The sequence below is a fragment of the Podarcis pityusensis genome, assembly GCF_964106645.2.
Source record: "Podarcis pityusensis genome assembly, chromosome: 13".
In the NCBI taxonomy this organism is placed as follows: domain Eukaryota; kingdom Metazoa; phylum Chordata; class Lepidosauria; order Squamata; family Lacertidae; genus Podarcis; species Podarcis pityusensis.
The window spans coordinates 19,968,522-19,989,625 of NC_138038.1; the positions used below are offsets into that span (position 1 = coordinate 19,968,522).

The 21,104-nt window shown below is 48.6% G+C and overlaps 1 protein-coding gene across 1 annotated transcript; it reads left to right on the forward strand.

Annotated features, from left to right (window-relative positions):
- The first annotated feature begins 707 nt into the window (after positions 1-707).
- SLC35B1 (solute carrier family 35 member B1) lies at positions 708-20,274 on the forward strand. The gene is made up of 9 exons (XM_080979478.1): positions 708-946; positions 2,539-2,642; positions 3,925-4,055; positions 5,370-5,400; positions 7,264-7,424; positions 11,012-11,138; positions 15,669-15,775; positions 17,257-17,410; positions 19,869-20,274. The coding sequence occupies exons 1-9, from the start codon at positions 723-725 to the stop codon at positions 19,919-19,921; spliced, it is 1,092 nt and encodes a 363-aa protein (XP_080835604.1). The 5' UTR covers positions 708-722; the 3' UTR covers positions 19,922-20,274.
- The last annotated feature ends 830 nt before the right edge of the window (positions 20,275-21,104 follow it).

Here is a 21,104-nt window from a genome sequence, read left to right on the forward strand (position 1 = left end):
GCGCATGTCAGCTCCCAGCTCAACCAGAAGGCCACGAGGACGGGGGTAATTTTAGGTTAAGATGAAGGCTAGCAAGTAAGAAAAACCAGCTTGTGTGTCTTTTGTGCATAAAATTGAAGGCACGTTCATACCAGAGGGGACTGGAAGTGGCATCCCGCCAGGACTCTGCACTTGATACCTGTGGAGGCGCTGCTTCGTTTATTCCTCCTTAATTATAATTATTTTGGGTGGGTGGGAGAAGGAAGGCGGTAAATAAGCGCAGTAAGTAATTTACTGCAGCAGCAAACGCGTGTCCTTTAGGAAGCCCTGACACGTGTATCCCAAATCCTCACGTTACCGTGCCGCGGAGCCGCTGCCCCCCGCGGCTCCGCCTCTCCCGGAACCAGCAATAAGGCTCCGACACGAGGCAAAAGCCCTTCCCCGTGGGCCCCGCCTCCCGACGAGCCACATTTGTCGACGTCTAAACCTGCCGCCCGCTTCCTTCTAGGCCCCGCCGCGGTGCTGCTTTCCGCGGCGCCTGAAGAGGCGCGAAACAAGCGCGAACAAAACAACGCGGGCGCTCCGGAGCAGCGGGAGAGAAGACCCCCTCAAGCGGACCCGCGCGCGGCTCGGCCGACCCCCGTTCAAACGGCGTCGTCCTCCTCCTCGTCAGGCGCCGCGGAGGGCAGCCCCCGGCCGGGAGTCGGCGGGGGTCCTTCCGGGCCGCCGTCGCAGCCGCCTCTATGAGGCCCGCTTTCCCCCCGCCGGCGGCACCGCTGAGGGATGTTTGCGTGGAGCTGCCGGCGCTGAGGCTGCCGGCGCCGGGAACGGTTCCAGGGCCTGTCATGGGGGTGAGCGGCGGGCCCGGAGGTGGCGGCGCCCTGTTCCCTGAGCGGTTTCGTCTGCCGCTCTGCTGCCTGGGCGTCTTCGTCTGCTACTTCTGGTACGGCGTCCTGCAGGAGACAATGTAAGTTGCCCCGAAGCCGCGCACGACACGCGCCTCTGGCTTTGAGGGGTTGCTTGGTGGCGACCTCAAAGCCGCCGCCTCCTCCTCCCACATGCACACGTCTTCTTCCTACCTTCGCAACGTACCCCCAGTCTCTCTCCACGGACTTGGGGGGCGGGGAGCAGTGCCGGATTTACGTATAAGCTAAACAAGCTATGGGACGTGGTCTAAACCACAGAGCCTAGGACTTGCCGATCAGAAGGTCGGTGGTTCGAATCCCCGTGACGGGGTGAGCTCCCGTTGTTCGGTCCCTGCTCCTGCCCACCTAGCAGTTCGAAAGCACGTCAAAGTGCAAGTAGATAAATAGGTACCACTCCGGCGGGAAGGTAAACAGCGTTTCCGTGCGCTGCTCTGGTTTGCCAGAAGCGACTTAGTCATGCTGGCCACATGACCCGGAAGCTGTACGCCGGCTCCCTCGGCCAATAAAGTGAGATGAGCGCTGCAACCCCAGAGTCGGCCACGACTGGACCTAATGGTCAGGGGTCCTTTACCTATCTTCAGGTAGGGCTGGGAACATTCCCTGTCTGAAACCCTGGAGAGCCACTGTCACTCTATGCAGATAGTACTGAGCAAGATTAAGCCAATGGTCTGACTTGGTATAAGGCAGCTTTCCCTTCTGTTTGGTGGATTTACTTCTTACGTCTCTTCCATTTCTTACACTTGCTGTTTGAGGAGGAGGTTTTGCATGGGTTGGATTTTTATACAGGCACCTCCCCACTTGTGCACGATCAGCACAAGCGTTCCTGCAGACACACGTGTCATTTTCAGTGCTGCAAGGGGGCAGAACAGGGGAATCCCCACTTAGAACAGAACCCCTCTGTGTAGGGATTCCCCTGTAGAGTGGTACCTCGGGTTACATATGCTTCAGGTTACAAACTCCGCTAACCCAGAAATAGTACCTCGGGTTAAGAACTTTGCTTCAGGATGAGAACAGAAATCACGCGACGGCGGTAGTGGGAGGCCCCATTAGCTAAAGTGGTACCTCAGGTTAAGAACAGTTTCAGGTTAAGAATGGACCTCCAGAACGAATTTAAGTTCTTAACCCGAGGTACCACTGAATTTTACTTGTTATGAGCTGTTTGAGAGTATGTGTTTCCTCTCCCTATGCCTCCCTGCCTCATTATCTGGCTTCGATCTTGTGTCTCCCCTACCTCCTCCACAGTTAAAGCACTTTCAAGAGTTGGGCTGCCCTCCCTATTCCTTGTAGTGTGTTTCCAAAGCAGCTGTTGTCTCGTGGCCCTGCAAGAAACCACACAAATCTGAAAAGAGCTACAGTTTGTGTGTTCTCCTGACGGGGACACAAGTGCAATCCAGCAATTGCATTCCTGTGCTTTGTTCCCCTCAGTTACCCATGACTGCAAGGGCGGAAAGATCCTGATGCCGTTTGGCTCACTGAAAAGAAGTAAATGTACCTTGGCCTATCTCAGATGTTCAATCCACCGTAAAACTAGCGCATGCCTACCCTTTGCTACTGACACATGCAAATAAGTTGAGTCGTTTGATATCTTTTCCTTTGCAACTGACACTACCCTCTCAATTTGGTTTTCCTGCAGTACAAGAGGCAAATATGGGGAAGGAGCAAAGCAGGAAAAGTTCAGATATGCTCTGTCTTTGGTCTTCATCCAATGTGTGATCAATGCTATTTTCGCCAAACTGTGTAAGTACTTTTTTATTTATTACAACCTTTTTATTCCACCTTTCCTCCACGGAGCTCAAGATTGTATGTGTGGTTCTCCCCCTATCCATTTTATCTTCACAAGAACTCTGAGGTATGCTAGGTTCAAAGACTGTGACTGGCCTGATTTCTCCCATTGTGGTTCTATGACTGAGTGGGAATTTGAACCCTAGCTTCTTGGGTCCTAACCCAATATGCTAAACACCACTGTATTTCCAAAGAAATTAGTGATGTGGCTGCTCTGAGCCCTTTGCCTATCCCTTACTTGTGAAAGTTTTTTGTAAAACCCACCAGGTTTGAAGCACACCCTTTGCAGGAAGGAGTTGCTTTGGCCTGATCTGATTAACACCTGCAGCCAGAGATTTGGCTGGCTGTTTTCAATCCAGATAGGAAATTCAGTTCCCTTTTGATACCTCTGCATCACCCTCATCCGCTTTCTCTGAGGAAGGGAGGAGCGGGTGAATGAGAATTCCTGTTGCTTGTGTGCTTTCCTTTCTCTCCCGCCACATGCCTTTTGGTTTTGAAAATTCAAAATAGGGTAGGGGCAAAAAGTCATGCAGAAGACATCTCTGTTCCTTTTTTCCCTTTTTCCCCCATTCAAAAATGGCTTCAGAAAGGTAGCAGAAAGTTGTACACTCTTTCAAGTGCATCCATTTCCTCAGCACCACTACCATTGCAGGTGGAAGGGAGAGTTAGTCTTACCATCAAGCAACTTAACTTAGCCCCCTTTATCTTCCTGCCTCCCCTCCTTTAAAAATATTGGCCTGCTGGATACTCCACAGAGATTTCCTGGATGGGGGGGAAACAGCTTAGGGGAGGGTGATTTGGTCAGGGAAAAAATGGCTGAGGGGGAAAGGATTATGTGCCCTCTATTGCCTACCATCCCAGCTGCTGGTGTAATCAGTTATACAGGGTTCTGATGCTGCTGTCTCTTTTTTAAGAGTATTGTGAGAAAATTGCATGTGTAATGTCTTGTTTGGCTGTAAGAAACAATACGAAAGACTTTTAGGGTTCTGGTTCCCTCCCCCCTTGAAACAAGTGTTAGAATGCTGCTGATTTGCACCAATGTATACCTGTGTGGTCCTCCTAGACAAGGCTTTGCCTCTATTCCATGTTCAGGTTTTAGAGTTAAGAGGCCTGAGCACCTTAACCATTTCCCCTTCTGCATATGAAAGCCAGGGCCATGCAGCTCTGCCGTTGGTTGGTCTGCTCTTGCTTTGTTGCCAACATGCCTGTTTCTTTCACCTTTTTCTCCCCCAATCAGTGATCCAGTTTTTTGACAGCGTCAAGGTGGATCGGACACAGAACTGGCTATACGCAGCTTGCTCTCTCTCCTACCTGGGTGCCATGGTCTCCAGCAACTCTGCCCTGCAATTTGTCAACTACCCAACTCAGGTGAAGAGGGGGAGGTTGCTAGTGGGAGCAAGGGGGTTAGCAGGAGACGAAGAGGGTCTGGGAAATGGGGTGTCTCCTGCTTTCTGGTGCACAGCTTGGCAACCTTTTCACTGCTGCATGCATGATACCTTAAGCCCAGGGAATAACAAAGAGAATATATTGAAAGCAGGATACTAGCTGCATAAATGTGGCAGACGTGATGTTCTTCCATGATGGTTCTGAAATAATGGTCCTTAAATGAGACAGGAGTAATAAGAGGCTCTCAACAGTGTGTGACCCTCCAAGGGGGGATATCAACAGTAGAACAAACCGTTTTGCCTGCCTTTTTGGTAACTACCTTAGAAGAGTTTGGTGCTTAGAATCTGCCAAACAAGGCTTGCTCCAGGATTTGGGGACACCCGTATTAAAAAGAAAGCAGCCAGACCAGCATACACCCCACTTCAACATTCACCCAGATTCCCCTCGTCTCTCTGCTACATACACAAGCCCATGCGCACTTTTTCTTGCAGAGGTTTCTGGGGTCTTTCATTGTCTGCTCCTCTTCCAGTAAAGTTGGAAGTAGCATAAGCTGCTTATGCTGCTTAAAGCTTTTCTGCAACCCAGAGCAAAGTGACAGTATCCTCTGTTCCCTGAGTCTCCTGCAATGTGCTGACAGAGACAGAAGACTGTGAGAGAGGTGCCTGGACACATGGCACAAAGGCGAGAGTGATGGCCCAGTTGTTTCAGCAAGCCCTCCCTGGGCTTGCAAATCTAGGCATTTTGCTTAACCCAGACAGCCTTTTGCACCGGCCATGGTTCCAAAGCAGGGGTCATGGCCTTTCTGGGATTGCTGAAAGGGATGAGCAAGATTGGAGATGTGTGCAGGAGACTAAACACTGCAGGTGGGGGAAGAGCTGGGATTCCGAGAAAGCCGTGGCTTCAGGAATGTAGAAGCCAAGCAGGAATGGCCAGTAACACCACCAGGAAGATTTCGCAGGCAATGTAAAAAAGGGAGGGGTGTGATTTTGTAATAGTGGAGAGGGAAGAATGAGTTAGCAAAGAAGGAAGGGAGGGAGAGAGTATAGAGTAGAGATAGAGCACAGAATGTGAGAGCTTTTAAAATTAAGGTATAGAAGCTTAAAGAGGGTGCCGGATGTGATGAGTTTGCAAAAGGAAAGAACAGAGATTCTTCGTGTCTGTTCAATGAGTATCTTCCGCACCTCAAGCATCAGTTTTTCTCCAGGGCAGAGTTGACTCAGGCACTGACTGATGCTGCTAAAGGTGAGGCTATGGAATGTTAGGGCTAAATAAATCTCTCCCTTTTCTCCCATGTAGGTGCTGGGGAAGTCCTGTAAACCTATTCCAGGTACGTAGCCCCTGTGCTGGTTTTGTTCTTTGTAGAGCAACTATGTGGTTGAGTTGAGCATATCGACAAAATCTGCATGCCTGCTGCTTGGTTTTGCTACGTTTGCTTCCCAGATTCAGACTTCACCCCAGAAGTCAGAGTTAAGGACTGGAATGGCAAGGAGGGGAGTTTAAAGGCTCTTGAGACTTTGCTGCCTGCCGTCTCTTTAATGAGCCTAGAATGGCATGTTTATCCTCAAACAGTCCTGAGTGGTAGGCTAGGCAGAGAGGTAATGGCTTGCCTAAGCGCAGCCAGTGACTATCCAACCTGAGTGGAAATCTGAACCTAGATTTCTCCCGTGTCGAAAGCAACCCCTCCAGTGCTTCACTTTCAGGTATTGATGCATTCTGTCCCATCCATCAGAAGGAATAGGTAGGTAGCAACACTTTTCAAACGATGCAGCTGAATGAAAACGGAAAGTGTGCTAAATATTAAATAACCACAAGTCAAATTAAAAGTGACCCTTAATGCCACTCACCAAAAGCTAAACCTGAGCAGCAGAGAGGGTGGTTTAAAGGCTCCAGATACACCTCTGAAAGTAAAGGGTGGGCTGGAAGCCTCCTATAGCACAGACTGTTCTAAGCTGCTTGGAGGGAAAGGTGGCTCAAGATGATAACTAATGAAACGCAGCACCTAATACAGTGCAGGTTCTTTTCTTTTTTAAAAAAATAATTTTTATTAAAGTTTTTCATGAACTACAAAGAACATGCAGCGTCTCTCACCTTTTTTTCTTTACAAAAACATTGCATACAGTCAAACCTCGGTTGTCGAACGTAATCTGTTCCGGAAGCCGTTCAGCTTCTGAAACATTAGACAACCGAATCGCAGCTTCCGACTGGTTGCAGGAGCTTCCTGCACTCAAGCGGAAGCCACGTCGGACGTTTGGCTTCCGAAAAACGTTTGAAAACTGGAGCATTACTTCCGGGTTTTCGGGAGTCGAGGTTTGACTGTACTAATAGAGTTTCTGCTACTACAGACACCCATGGAGCCCTTAAGTAGGAACTGGCAATCTGCATATCTTTTAGAAATGCAGTGATTCTCACATGGAATGGTGCACCGCAATGGTGCAGCAGGAGAGGATGGCAAGTATGGTTGGAAAGTTCCAGGACAATCAAATAAACATTTAATTAGACCTGATATAAATGAGATTACCAAGCATAGGCTGGCTCACGCCAGAGGGTCATTTATAATTACATTTTGGGGGTGATTCATGTTCTTATGCAGCTGCATTGTTTTATACTTTCTGGATGCTCCAGGATCATATTATAAAGTAGTTGTGTTCTATGTTATGAATCAGGCACTGCTAGGAGTTCCTTTTTGTTTTCCAGTGTATTTCTTGCCAATAAATAGCTTGGTGTGGCACGAGCAAAATTTATTCTGGAAGTGTGGCCCAGGGGGGAAAGTTTGAGAACCATTGTGCTAACAGGGTTGGAGAATTCATTTTGGGTTCTCCCCACAGTTTGATTCCTGGGAGGGAAGGGAGCCTGTAAAAGCCAAGCTGGGCAATGCCAACCCACATTTTGTAGCCCCTTGGGATCCCTCCAGATGCAGATCTGCAAGCATCTTTTGTTCATTTGACCGGGGCCGTTTCCAAGGCCATATTCTCGCAGGACCAGGCAGAGACTCAGCAGGTTTGGAGCGTCACTTGGACTCAGTGTGACAGTTCCTGTTCTTGAGACTGGCCTGTGTCTCCTGCTCTTTGGGAAGCAACATTGCCGCAGCATGGAAGCTGATGTCGCAGAGTCTGCAAAGGTCAACAGTTGGTTATATTTCCTAACAGAGCCACCCAGGGATTCACCTTGCCCATGGTTCCTTTCTTTCTAGTCATGCTCCTGGGGGTGACGGTGCTAAGGAAGAAGTACCCCTTGTCCAAATACCTGTGTGTCTTGCTGATCGTCACAGGCGTGGCCCTGTTCATGTACAAACCAAAAAAGGGAGGAGACATCGGGGACGACCACCTCTTTGGGTATGGAGAACTCCTGCTGGTAAGCCCCTGAGCATTAGTAAGTCTGTGGCAGCAGTGGCAGGGTGCTCAATTGGTGCTGGACGCAGCAGGAGGGGCACCCATGCCTGGAGCATTAAGCCACCCTTGTAGAATAAGTCCACACAAGTTACCAGCCTGCCACTTCCTTCCTTTATTAGCCTACTGGGGGCTAGCAAAGGAGAGATAGTGAACTCCATACATTTTGCAGCAGCCTGCTACGTTTCTGTGCTGGATGCCCAAGAAGGGGGGCTTCTGTCCTCTGGCGACCCACTCAGTTTCTCTGCTGGGCACAGAGGAGGTAAGGAGTTCTCAGTCCCTCTGTGGCCAGTCCACTCACTCACTTGCATGCAGTGCCTTGCTCCCTGGAGCTCCCAGCACATAAGCAGCACACAAAACACTAACAAACCATTCTACGTTCTAAATCTTATATTAATAATCCAAAAATTGAGAGAGCTATATACAAGATCTACTACAGAAGCCACAAACAGAAAACTCATTCAGATTGTGTCCAAAAGGAAGATTCAGTCTTTAAAGGTTCCTTTAGCCAGGCTCTTGTAGATATCAACAAAGGCAAGTTGGATCAAACGGGAGTGTCGGCTTAGTAAATGAATAAATGCTTAAGTCAAGAGAGAACTTAGCATATGAAGTTGAATGAATGTAAATACACCAAAATCTTGAGAGAGAATTTCCTGAAGAAAGAAATTAAATATTATAGCTTAATCTAAGAAGAAATGTAACATATGGACTTGAATGTTTATACAGTGGTGCCTCGCAAGACAAAATTAATCCGTTCCGCGAGAGTCTTCGTCTAGCGGTTTTTTCGTCTTGCGAAGCAACCCTATTAGCGGCTTAACGGATTAGCGCTATTAGCGGTTTAGCGGCTATTAAAGGCTTAAAGGCTTAGCGGATTAGCTGCTAAAAGGCTATTAAAGGCTATTAAAGGCTTAGCAGATTAGATAAAGGGGGGGAAAGCGAAAAAAAAATCTCAAGACTTGCAAGACATTTTCGTCTTGCGAAGCAAGCCCATAGGGAAATTCGTCCTGCGAAGCAACTCAAAAACGGAAAACCCTTTCGTCTAGCGGGTTTTCCGTCTTGCGAGGCATTCGTCTTGCGGGGCACCACTGTAAATATATCAAAACCGTGAGAGAGAATTTACTGAAGAAGCCCGAGACTCTTCATGGGCGAAACAGGTGACAAACGCCGGCACCCTGTCTAACCCTTGAGCGTAACATCACCGACACTTCGTTTGATCCAACTTATCCTTGTTGATATCTAACCCTTGAGCGTAGCATCACCAACACTCAGTTTGATCCAACTTACCTTTGTTGATAAGGGACGCAGGTGGCGCTGTGGGTTAAACCACAGAGCCTAGGACTTGCTGATCAGAAGGTCGGTGGTTCAAATCCCCCCGATGGGGTGAGCTCCTGTTGCTCAGTCCCTGCTTCTGCCAACCTAGCAGTTCGAAAGCACGTCAAAGTGCAAGTAGATAAATAGGTACCACTCCGGCGGAAAGGTAAACGGCGTTTCCCTGCGCTGCTCTGGTTCGCCAGAAGCAGCTTAGTCATGCTGGCCACATGACCTGGAAGCTGTACACCGGCTCCCTTGGCCAATAAAGCGAGATGAGCACCACTACCCCAGAGTCGGTCACGACTGGACCTAATGGTCAGGGGTCCCCTTTACCTTTACCTTTACCTACCTTTGTTGATATCTACAGGAGCTGGTCTTCTACGAGAATTGGCAGCATAGGTTCATTTCTTCAGCCCTGGAGCTCCCAGGCATGTGCTTAAATACAAGGCTGGCGTAGTCAGCCATGCTGAACTGGGTGACGGTTAATTTATTAGCACACTTGGAGGGCTGACTGCAAAGGGAGTTTTCTCTGCCACGGGGCAGGGAACCTGTGGCCCTCCAGATGTTGGACTGAAGCTTTTGGTTCTGCTCCACCTCGCTGTCCAGGAGCCTGGATAGCTCTGTTGGTTAGAGTGTGGTGCTGATAATGCCAAGGTTGCGGGTTTGATCCCTGCATGGGACAGTTGCATAGTCTTGCCTTGCAGGGGCTTGGACTAGATGATCCTTGGGGTCCCTTCCAACTCTACAATTCCATCATTCTATGACTCTTGAGAGGCTTCTGCGTGTTAAGGCCTTCAATACCTCAAAGCTGAATGGGACGCTCTAGTCGATCACTTCTTGTCTAACTCATTTTCTATGGGTTCTGATCGTGCTCACATTTCACCTATAAAACACCCCTTTCTCCTCTATTGGAGGAAGGGGGAATCCTGTTTGGATTGGCTCCGCCTACCTCTCCACTGGCAGGAAGTAAAAACCTTTGAGAGACTACAACTGGGGCTGGGACAACCCCTCTCTCTGGTTCAGTTTCCTTCCAGCTCCACTGCAGGTTGTTCTAGCCAGCTGCTCTAGGCATGGCGAAATAGAAAAGGTGGGAACGCCATCTTGGAAGGGATTTTTCCTTTGTTCTTCCTTTGTCTGTTCTTGGTTCCTTTTTCTGCTCCCTTCCGCTGCTACTCCTGGATGGAGTGGCCAGTGCTCTTTGGGCCCTCCTCTTCTGTCACAGCCTTTCCAGTCTGCGCCTGTCGCTGTCTACAATCATTGGGAAATTGCATGGGGAGCATGCCTGGGTGGTGCAGAAGAGCCCCCCCTTTGGGCCTACAGCAACATGTGGGTGGTGGCAGGGGCTGGGGTTGGCAGGGGGCGAGGCAAACAAGGCACATTCCCACTATCCCGGTGCATAGCATCATGATGAAGCTGTAACAACTGAAAGAAGCTGCTGTGACGCAAGGGGTTTGCCTTGGAGAAGGGGCGCATTCTTAAAGTGCGTTCAGATTTTAAAGCAGGGTGGCTCACCTTTCTCAGCTGGAGGACCAGGCTGCTCCTTGCCACCCCTCCAGGAGCTGCGTGGCACAGGGCTGGTGTCGCCAACCATATAGGCCACCCTCATGCATACATGTGTATACTCAATAAATAATGGGTGCAAAAAGATGGCTCCTCCGTCTTTTATTAATTGACTTTGTTTGGCAGTTGGGTAGCCCCATAGAGTGAAAATTGGGACGGGGAGATTTAAATTCATAACCTGACTTGGTGGTGGGCTTCCCTCCCTGTGCCCTAATCCATACACTTATGTGGAAGTGGAGACCACCTTACCACTTTGTAGAGTAGCTGTTGTCATCAGTGAACACAAATCTACTTTTTGTTTGAGGCTTTTAGGGAGGTCAGAGGGAGATGCAGAAAAGGCAGGTATGGAAGGCAAGGAGGCAGGAATAAATGTCTGGGAAGCTGTGCGTGTGACTTAGAGATTATTAAATCTTCATTAGTAACTGCCTGGATGTGTTAGCTTTCCCACTCTAAAGGCTGGATATTGGCCTCTCCTTAAAGCTGCAGTTCACTGTTCTTGGAAAACACCACCCATTTCTGCGCTGCAGAACCAGATTTGGCATATCCGTGTTTGAGTGTTGGGTTTGTGGGGGAATGTATGTGTTGCTAATCCCCTTGCTAAGCAGGTTTTGTTCAGCCCAGCGTGCCGTACTCAGCAGGCGTACATGTGTGTGTGATTTCTCCCTCTCTCACCCACCCTAGTTGCTATCCTTGACCTTGGATGGACTGACCGGAGTGTCTCAGGACCACATGAGAGCTCATTACCAGACTGGTTCCAATCACATGATGCTGAATGTCAATCTGTGGTCAACTTTGTTCCTCGGAGCCGGTAAGCACTTTCTTGTGGCACAGGGAGCGGGGGGAGAAGCAGGACGGCCTAGTTTGACCTCAGTAGCTCTGATCTGCACCGTCTGCACCGAAGGCTAAGTGCATGTGGCTGTACCTGCAAAAGGGGGTGAAGGTCTAAGCCTGGTTAGTACACGAGCCTTGGATACGCCAGAATCCTTGTGGCATGTAAGGCATGGGGGTGTGCATTTTCTTATCCCATTGATGGATATAGTCTGTCCCGCTTCCTGCTCATACACAATATGCCTGGGTCCAGTAAATTCACCTGCAGGAACCTGTTTCCACGCCTAAATTGCTGTTTGCTGAATTAGGGCAAACCTTTCCTTGGTTGGCAGCTAGACTGCCCAGCAAGCCAGTTTAAATAAACTGGATAGCTCAGTCGGTAGAGCATGAGGCTGTTCATCTCAGGGTTGTGGGTTCAAGCCCTGCGTTGAGTGAAATATTTCTGCATTGCAGGGGGTTGGACGAGATGACCATCGTGGTCCCTTCCAATTCTGAATATGTTGACGGCTGCCTCCCTTGGGTTGCGACTGCTGTGCATTTCTCCACATGGCCATGGAGTGGTGCTAACGTCACCTGTAGGACTCCCCTTCCCAAAAAACCATTCCTGTGCGCAACTCACTTTTGCCTGGGGTCCCACTGCAGCTTGGCAGCAATAGCCTGTTTCCGCCGTTTGGCGTCTCCCTCGTTCCAGCAACCTGGGTGGTTTCCACATTCTGCTAGGCTTCCAAGAGTTAAACCTTTGCAGTTTGGCTCCCCCCCCCCCCCCATGCAATTGTTAGACCTCTCCGCTGAGGCTGCCTTAGGAGAAACAGCTGATAATTAATGAAAAGGAGCAGTCCCTTGCAGCCAAAGTAATTTGGAGAATGATTGTTCCCCTGTATATTATTTTAAAACAAGGCAGTGTGTTAAAATGAATTCCGTAGAAGCTGCAAAGGAAGCCGGTTGGCCTGTCGCCTTCAAACGAATTATTAAGTATTAAACTGCGCAGTTTTCTTCTCCAGGTGAGTCAAGCCGTGGTCCACAGTGACAGGCAGAAAAACCCCAAATACAGAAAACACCAGCCTTGCAGGGTTTGTTAGCCAATCTAACCTGTGAGGAAGGGTCTTCCTGACTGGAAGAGGAAGGGTGATCAGCCTGAATGTGAGGTTCAGCCAGCAATTTATTTTTGCTTTATTTCTTTTTTCTCAAATGCCAATCTTTGACAGCACACCAGACCATTCCTCCTGGCGGCACATCCTTAACTGTGTCATCTCTTGGTGGCCTTGGGGAAGCTGTCACCCTCCTGGTGCTCCTGGACTACAGCCCCCATCATCCCTGACCATTGGCCATGCTGGCTAAGGCTGATGGGAGTTGTAGTTCAATATAATAGTTGTTGTTGTTGTTTAGTCATTTAGTTGTGTCCGACTCTTCATGACCCCATGGACCAGAGCACGCCAGGCACTTCTGTCTTCCACTGCCTCCCGCAGTTTGGCCAAACTCATGCTGGTAGCTTCGCGAACACTATTCCAACCATCTTGTCCTCTGTCGTCCCCTTCTCCTTGTGCCCTCCATCTTTCCCAACATCAGGGTCTTTTCCAGGAAGTCTTCTCTCCTCATGAGGTGGCCAAAGTATTGGAGCCTCAGCTTCAGGATCTGTCATTCCAGTGAGCACTCAGGGCTGATTTCCTTAAGAATGGATAGGTTTGATCTTCTTGCAGTCCATGGGACTCTCAAGAGTCTTCTCCAGCACCATAATTCAAAAGCATCAATTCTTCAGCAATCAGCCTTCTTTATGGTCCAGCTTTCACTTCTTTCAATATAATATGGTCCAGCTTTCACTTCTTTCCAAAATAATAGGGAGGGCCACAAAGTTTCCCACTCCTGGCCTAGAAGCTGGTCCCGGGAGGATGGTGACGCTACCCTGTGATTGGGACCTTTCCTATCCCTTGACTCTGAGATTTTAGGAGGCGGAGTCTCCAGCTGATGGGCAGTGTTTGCAGAAACTGCCTTTTGACTCTGCTTTACCTGCCCCACGCTTGATGTCATGCATCTGACTACCGGTGTAGGTGTGCTTGGCTGTCAGGGACTGGCAGGATGCTGGTGAATGTGCCACGGGGGAAGCGGGGCCACAGTCTGACTTGGGAGAGGGGACAGTGGCTTGTAGGAATCTGTACCAGCCAGGAGGCAAGAAGCAGGGAAAGCTTCAGAGCTGGAGGGTGAAGCCACAGGATGAGTCAGAAGAGGAGGCAGGTTGGGAAAGTGAAGGGGCAAGGGCTTCCCTACCCTCTTCAACACTGTCTCCCAGAACCAAGAGGGGGTTGAAATGGGAGGAGCAGAGGAAGTTTCCACGCAGGCATGGTCTCTGGCTGTGTGCACACAGTCCGTCGGGAGAAGGTACATAAACCGGCGGAGGGGAATTGGTCCCGTGTTGCTGCAACTGCTCCATAGAGCGTGGACCTGGGAATAGCTGCCTAGACGCTAGTTTGGTGTTCGTGGGTACCCAGAGTGACGGTGTTATCTTTGACAATAAAGACTTAACTATCTGCTATGTAGAACCATTGAATTGTAGAGTTGGAAGAGACCCCGCGGATCATCTAGTCCAACCCCCTGCAATGCAGCTGTCCCTTATGAGGATTGAACCAGCAACCTTGGCATTATTGGCACCATGCTCTAACCAACTGTGCTATCCAGCTTTCCTTTGGCTGGGAAGCGCCTGTGACATTGGCCAAGATGGCCTTGCGAGCCAAGTGGGGAGGCCCGGCGGGCCCAATTTGAATGCTTTACATGCTGCCTTTGGCCTCCCTGGTACTGAAAAATGGAGGTTTCTGCTCCATTCATTTTCTCTCTCCTGAAGGTGGCTGGAGGCTTTTGCATGTGATGGCAGATGAGAAAACATGGAGCAGCTAGGCAGGCACGTCGAATTCAAAAATAGCTCATTGAGCAAGGAGCAGGAGGGACTGGTTTTTTCCTCTTCCAGACGCTGCTTGCAGCGTTGCAGACTTACCTGTGAGCTAGACAGGACCTGCTTTCTTGTGGAACAGGAGATGGTCAAGGATGCAGAATGCTGGTCGAAAGTGGATGGAAATACTTGGAGCCTGAATTGCCTGCAGACAAGGCTGCCATAGTTAAAAGTAGTTGTGAGGGAGTCTCCAGCCATTTGGGCACAGGAAGAAGGACTGGGTGGGACTGAAACGGAAAGGAATCACTTTGCAGTGTGTCTTTCAGGGGATGGGAGAGGATTCAGTGCTTTGATTTCATCCCAATCCTTGCAGCTTATTTATATATTTTACATAATTTACATGCTGTTTATCTGTATGTGTAACCTCTTAAGCAGTGTGTGTGTGTGCGCGCGCACACACACACACACACACAAACCCTGTGTATTTTGGCAGGTGTTCCTTTTGGAAGACGTGACAGCAGCCACTGAGGGAAAAATCAGGGCTCCAGTTTCCGTGTTTTCAAGGAAGCCAGCATGCTCCCTTCCTAAATGACAAAAAGTTCCTTTTTTTTGTAGTCTGGTCGCCATACCAAATAAAAAAGAGGAGGGCATTTTTCTCAGGGTGAGTTAGGAGGAGATTCTACCATAATGTGTTTCCAGGTATTATGAACAGGAGCAGCACCTCTGCTAATGTCCATATCACCAAAAAGCTTGGGAACGGGATATGTTTGTTCAAGAAGAGCCTGCTCCCCTGTTCTTCCACAGCACACTTCTCTCATTTTCACTGAGGAGCTGTAGAGTGTTAGGCTTTGTGAAGTGTAAGTAACTGTTCTGGTTAGACGTAGCCTTATCCTGCAAGCTCTTTCAGGGCCGCCTGCCTGTTTTTACCCCCTGCCTGAGTGAAGGGAAGATTGAGCTGTAAGCATAAATAAATGTTTTGCCTAGGAAAGTTTAAAGACACTTAGTGGCTGAAGTTGGGGGGAAAAGGAGAGAGCTGAATTCTAAACAAACATGTGAGAGAACACCCAAACTACCAATAGAATCAGAATGCTCTTATATGGTCTCTATTTCATCTTTTATGATCACACAAACACACACAAGTTACTTTGATTCATTCTGATAAACTCCTGCTATTGGCGATTTAGATTTTTCTCTATATCGCTTATCTGTTTATGGTCTGTGCCAGAATGGAAGACTTATATCTGTGGACCCTGCATACACTGCCTCAAGTTTAATTACGGAAGAAAGATGGGAAGAAATATTTAGAAAAACAATACGTACAGATGCGTGTGAACACAGCTGCAGTTACCTTTCTGGCATATTCCTAATGCACACCTAAAACACACAAAGACAACAGTTTCTTCCAGGTCCAGAGTTCTCCCCAGCCAGTATTTTATGGTTTTGAACCACCCGAATTCGGTGGTTGAATATTGTCAGCTGGCCAGTCCCAGTCAAGTGAGACCGTTTAGCCCTGTAGATTGCCGGCCTGATCCATCACAGCAGTTGGAGCCAGATAACTTTGAACGCCTGCTGATTAAAGCAGACAGAGGAGAGCACATTCTATTTTTCTAAACATGCCCCCTCCCTTTGCAGGTATCTTGTTTACAGGAGAGCTTTGGGAATTCTTGAGTTTCACCGAGCGTTACCCCAGCATCATCTACAACATCCTCCTCTTTGGCCTGACAAGCGCCCTGGGCCAGGTGAGTGGCGTGCATTTGCTATTCTGTGCATTTCTTCATTTTAACCAGCCCAGGATGTGTGTGTTAACCCTTGCTCTGTTCTCAAGGCGTTTGGCGAAAGGTAGGATAAAGTCTGCTGCTTGAAGTACATGGATTTCCGGGTAGGTTGTTCATGGGACTATTTCCAGAGTGAGAAGCCCTTCCCAGGATGCGCTTCACCACCATAGAGCAAACTCTAGGTTATCCTGATAGGATTTCCCACTGCTAATGAAAAAGATCTTCCTGTACATGGGTAGGCAAGGGTCTTTGCCTTCATCATGTGAATCAGGAGGGGACGATCTGTGTATCTTCTCCCATTGGTCCTGTGCACTACAGATACCTTTTAACTCCTGCAGATGATTCCCAGAGACTGCAGCTCAGGCCATTTTGTGGGGTGTTCTTAAGGCTCTGCCTCTTCATCCTGTCCCTGCAGTCTGACTTTGACGCTTTGCTGGCAAGGAAAAGACGTTCTGCGTGTGCTCGGAGGGGCCATTCTCTTGCATGTTCTGCAGCCGGGCTTTCTGTCATCTTCGCCCCTTTCACCTAGATCCCTTTTGCTCTGACGTGCAAATCAACAAGAGAGTGCCTTTTGCCTTTCTGCTCCCATGCTGGGTTCAGAAGCCACCCATTTGGCTCCTTGCAACGTGTGGGAATCGTGTCCCTGCTTTTCCTCTTTGCTTGGACCTCTCTGCTTCAGCAGCAAGGCTGCTGCCACGTTCCCTAAGAGGGAGTGGAGGACACAGCCTCTGAAAAAGGAAACTCTGCCCAAATCTTTTTTGGCCTAGGTGGGTGAAAAGCAGCACTACCTCTTCCCAGTACTCCAAGGGGAAAGGGCCATGTAACCCACTGTTGCGTCCGGTCATGTGCAAACTCGACAGCGCAGGGGCACGTTCCGCAGCAAAACCACCTGGGAGGATGCAAAATCTGTGTTGCTGTTGTTTGTTCCCTTGTTGATGGCATTTTACCATTGTACTGTGGAGAGTGTATTAACTTATGGTCTGTGTGTATGGTTTGGGAGCTGCACGGCCAGGGAGAAAACAATTCTGTCCAGGATTGTAAAGACTGCAGAGAGAATAATTGGGTGCACTCTTCCCACCTTAGATCAAATCTATGCTGCCAGGTGCCATAAGAAAGCTGCAGAGATAGTGCAGGATAGTACACACCCTGGAAATTATCTCTTTCAGCTTCTGCCTTCTGGAAGAAGGTATAGGGTTATAAAGACCAGGACTAGCCGCCTGAGAAACAGTTTCTACCCAAATGCAATTCTGGTTCTAAACACAGCATAAGGAGTCTCTATAGTATATTGTATTTTAAAATGGGGTTTCAGAGTTTTTAGGGTTTTTTTGAATGTCTTATGTAGATTTTTCAATTTCATTGTTCTGTATGGGACAGTGACAATAAAGATACCGTATCGTATTGTATCGTATCCAGCCTGACTGCGCATCTGCCCCTTCTCATTGCAGAGTTTCATCTTCATGACTGTGGTATACTTTGGGCCCCTGACCTGCTCCATCGTCACCACCACCCGCAAATTCTTCACCATCTTGGCATCGGTCATCCTGTTTGCCAATCCGATCACCGGCCTGCAGTGGGTGGGCACCATCCTAGTATTCCTTGGTAAGTTTCGGCTCCATTTGTTTCTGGGGGAGTTTTGACTCCGTTTCCAGCAGCTCAGTCGGTAGAGCATGGGACTCTTAATCTCAAGGTCATGGGTTCGAGACCCACCTTGGAGAAGCGATTCCTGTATTGCAGGGGGTTGGAACAGATGACCCTTGCTGTCCTTTCCAACTCTGCAATTCCTAGCAAAACTGCCAAAGCGGTCCTGCAAAGTCTGGTGCTTTAAGTGGCATTTCCTGTTGGGAGGGGCAGCCTGGCTAGTCCCTCCCTGTGAGGGTCTGTAGGCAGGACGGTGCTATCCTTTTCTCCTCCCCATTCATTGGGGAGGTAGGGGGCAGGGAATGGTTTTATTATCAATTTTAAAAAATCTATTTACAGATTCCCAGGGTGGCATCCAATTTAGAATAACAAAAGGCAATAAAAAATTTCCATATAAAGCATTAAATACACGGGAGCAGTAGCCATAAAATCAATAAAATCCATGCAGAGCTGTAAAGACAATAGTAAAACCCATTATAAAATACGCTGGAAGGCCTGGGCAAATTAAGAGGCGGGTGGGAATATTTGCCTGGCGCTGTGTAATGTCAAGCTTCTCCAGGAATTGCATTCTTCTGACTACAAAGTGCCACAACCAGCACCCAAGCTGCACCTTCCGTGGGCACCAGAGGTAGGGGAGGTCATCTGATGAGCAAATGATCTGGGCCGATTCCCCAGGGGGGTTTTTAGTTTTTGGTTATGTCGCCCAGAAAGCAGAAAAGCTTTTAGGTGAGTTTTACAGGGGGGACAGGGGATTATTTATTTACTTATTTACTTTGTTCAGAAAGCATTTTTAAGACAGGACCATCTAACTGGGTCTTGTCCGCAGCTGTTTTATTTAATTGCCACGATGCTCTGTAAAATCAAGGATTGCTGGGGAGAGTCTGCTGCTGGGCAGAGGGAACCGCCACAATGTAAGCCCTGCTGCACTCTCACCAGCCAGGGCAAAAAGTCGGGAGGGAGCAAGCTTGTGCATTCCCCACCTCCCCTCGCTTACTAGCAATGGGAGGGAAAGTGGCCAGAGGGCGTTGGATCCAAACGCAACCATGATGCCCCCAGAGCACCCTGTTACCCTTTCTACATAGAGGACAGGTCTGCAACAGTGATGCTTCATAGCTCCTCTGCAGAGGCTGCTTTCCACGCACGTCACACTCCAAACACAGGGAATGAGGTTTGCAACATCCTACAGGCCCTCGGCTGCTCCCCAAGGGAGCACTAGATTGTTCTCTATCCCAGATTTTGGTTCCTAATAACAAGCCACGTGAATATATATTGGTATAGAAAAGGAGGCTATCATAGAATGAATAATGAAAATACAGTGGTACCTCCGGTTAAGTACTTAATTCATTCCGGAGGTCCGTTCTTAACCTGAAACTGTTCTTAACCTGAAGCACCACTTTAGCTAATGGGGCCTCCCACTGCTGCCGTTCCGCCAGAGCACGATTTCTGTACTCATCCTGAAGCAAAGTTCTTAACCCGAGGTACTATTTCTGGGTTAACGGAGTCTGGAACCTGAAGCGTATGTAACCCGAGTTACCACTGTAGGACCTTCTGTCCTATAGACTACTGCGGTCAGAGAGAAGGTCTCAGCTCCTGGTTGTGCTAGTCGTGTGAACCACGTGTGTATATATTCATAATGTATAAGCATAAATGTGCATTTTTGTGCTTGGAGAAAGAGAGAGTGTGTCATTCCATAAAATAGTTGGAGGCTGCATGCTATTTATTTATTTATTTATTTATTTATTTGATTAATTGATTGATATACCACCCTTCATCATAAGATCTCATGGCAGTTCACAGAATAAAATACAGGATAAAAGCACGAAAATGAATAAAACAAAACAGCAAAACATTACCCCCCACCCCTTTGCACAGACACATTCAAAAGACTGTGGAATGCTAATCAGCCAAAGGCCTGGTTGAAGAGGAGCATTTTCTCCTGGTGCCTAATATATATAATATATATATATTATATTTAAATTTATACTATGGATTGCAAATGGCCCTACCCACAAAGAAGGGGAAGGTGTATGCATGCTTGGACAGGGGTGGGGACCCAGAGATATACGGACTTGCATTCAATTTCTTAAAAGCTGCAGAGGAGACGACAAAAAAAACCAAATGGAAATGAAATGACTGCATGTGTGAACTTGTGCAGGGGGAAATGAGAGGAGGAAGGAGCTTAACGGTTACGGGGTTGGTCAGCTCAAGCAGGCTGCCTCAAACAGGAAGCGTCAAAGGTGCCAGTTTTGCCTTCTGAGAGCCAGCATGGCTCTTGGGGAGTAATTGGCCGGCAGGGGCAAAGGCAGAAGCACTTCTCTCTCCCATTCATTGTAAATAAAATCTCGCACACCCACAGGAACGACCTATCTGCTGTGAGAATAGCCTCTTAAAGCCGTATTCCCCTCTTGTTTCTCTGCAGGACTTGGACTGGATGCCAGATACGGGAAAGCGTCCAAGAAAACCTCACATTAAGACAGCAGTGGGTCCTTCTCTTGGAAACCTCAACCTGAACAAACTGTTAACTTATTGTCTTACTCCCCAGCACTTATCGGATATGGACTCGTGCTTTGGGGGAGAGGGGGTTTTATGGGAGTGTGGGCAGGGCATTAGTTTGGTGCGGCTCCAAGAAACTTGGAATATTTTTTTAAAAGAGAAATCAAAGGTTTTGTTTTAATTGAAATCAACAACGTGAAGGTTTCCACGTGTACTGCCTCCTCCCCTCTGTGCCAGGAATCGAAGCTGAGGTTGGCAGGCGGCAAAAAAGAGAAGCAATTGACGAAAGGAGAGGAGCCCTTCATAATAAATAAAAGGAGGAGAGATTGAGAGAGATTTGTCTTCTCGCTTTTTTTGTCACCTTGTGGTCCTTCACTCTTGGAGGCTTTGGGCGGGAGTCACACGGACGTCCTCCAGTTCATATGTGGGGAACCTTTGGCCCTCTAGATGTTGCTGATTGTCATGGGCTGGTTGGATACAGAGGAATGGTGGGAGGAACTAGCTTGGGAAACCTCCAAGGGAAGAAGGCTCATAGCCTGGGGAGCGGTGGTGAGATGACCATGAGGGAGAAGACGGGGGAGAGGAGCTGTCGGAAGCTTGAAGCGGTAACAGGGTTTTGTGAGCAGGGAGCATCTGTGACGGAGCGAAGTCAGGAGTTAGAGCTGAAGCAGCCGAGGAGGGAAGCCAAGAGGGAGATATGAATCAGGCCGCTGAAGAGTCACAGGTGTCTCTCTCTCCTGCTGCAACAATCTCCCCTTCCCCCATGGTTTCCCAGAACCAGAAGAGGCATGAAAAGGGCAGAGAAGAGGTTGGCTTCATGCAGGCGCAGTCTCCAGTTGCTTGGACAAAGCCCTGGAGAAGAGGGGACTGGGCAGGTGGGGACTTTCTGTCTCAGCAACTGATTTCCATGGAGGAAGAGCAACAGGAATGAATTGCTCTGCTCATTCACACACAGCTGGGTCTGTAGCGATCGTGGTTTATTTTTTTCTAATAAAGCGTTAACTCCAATTTTGAACTGTGTGATTACTGACCGGCATGCTCTGTGACACTGAACTACAACTCCCATCAGCCCCAGAAAACATGGCCAGTAGCCAAGGATGTTGGGAGTTGTAGTCTAGCAGCAGCCGGAGGGTCAAAGGTTCCTTACGGGTTCTGTAGCAGC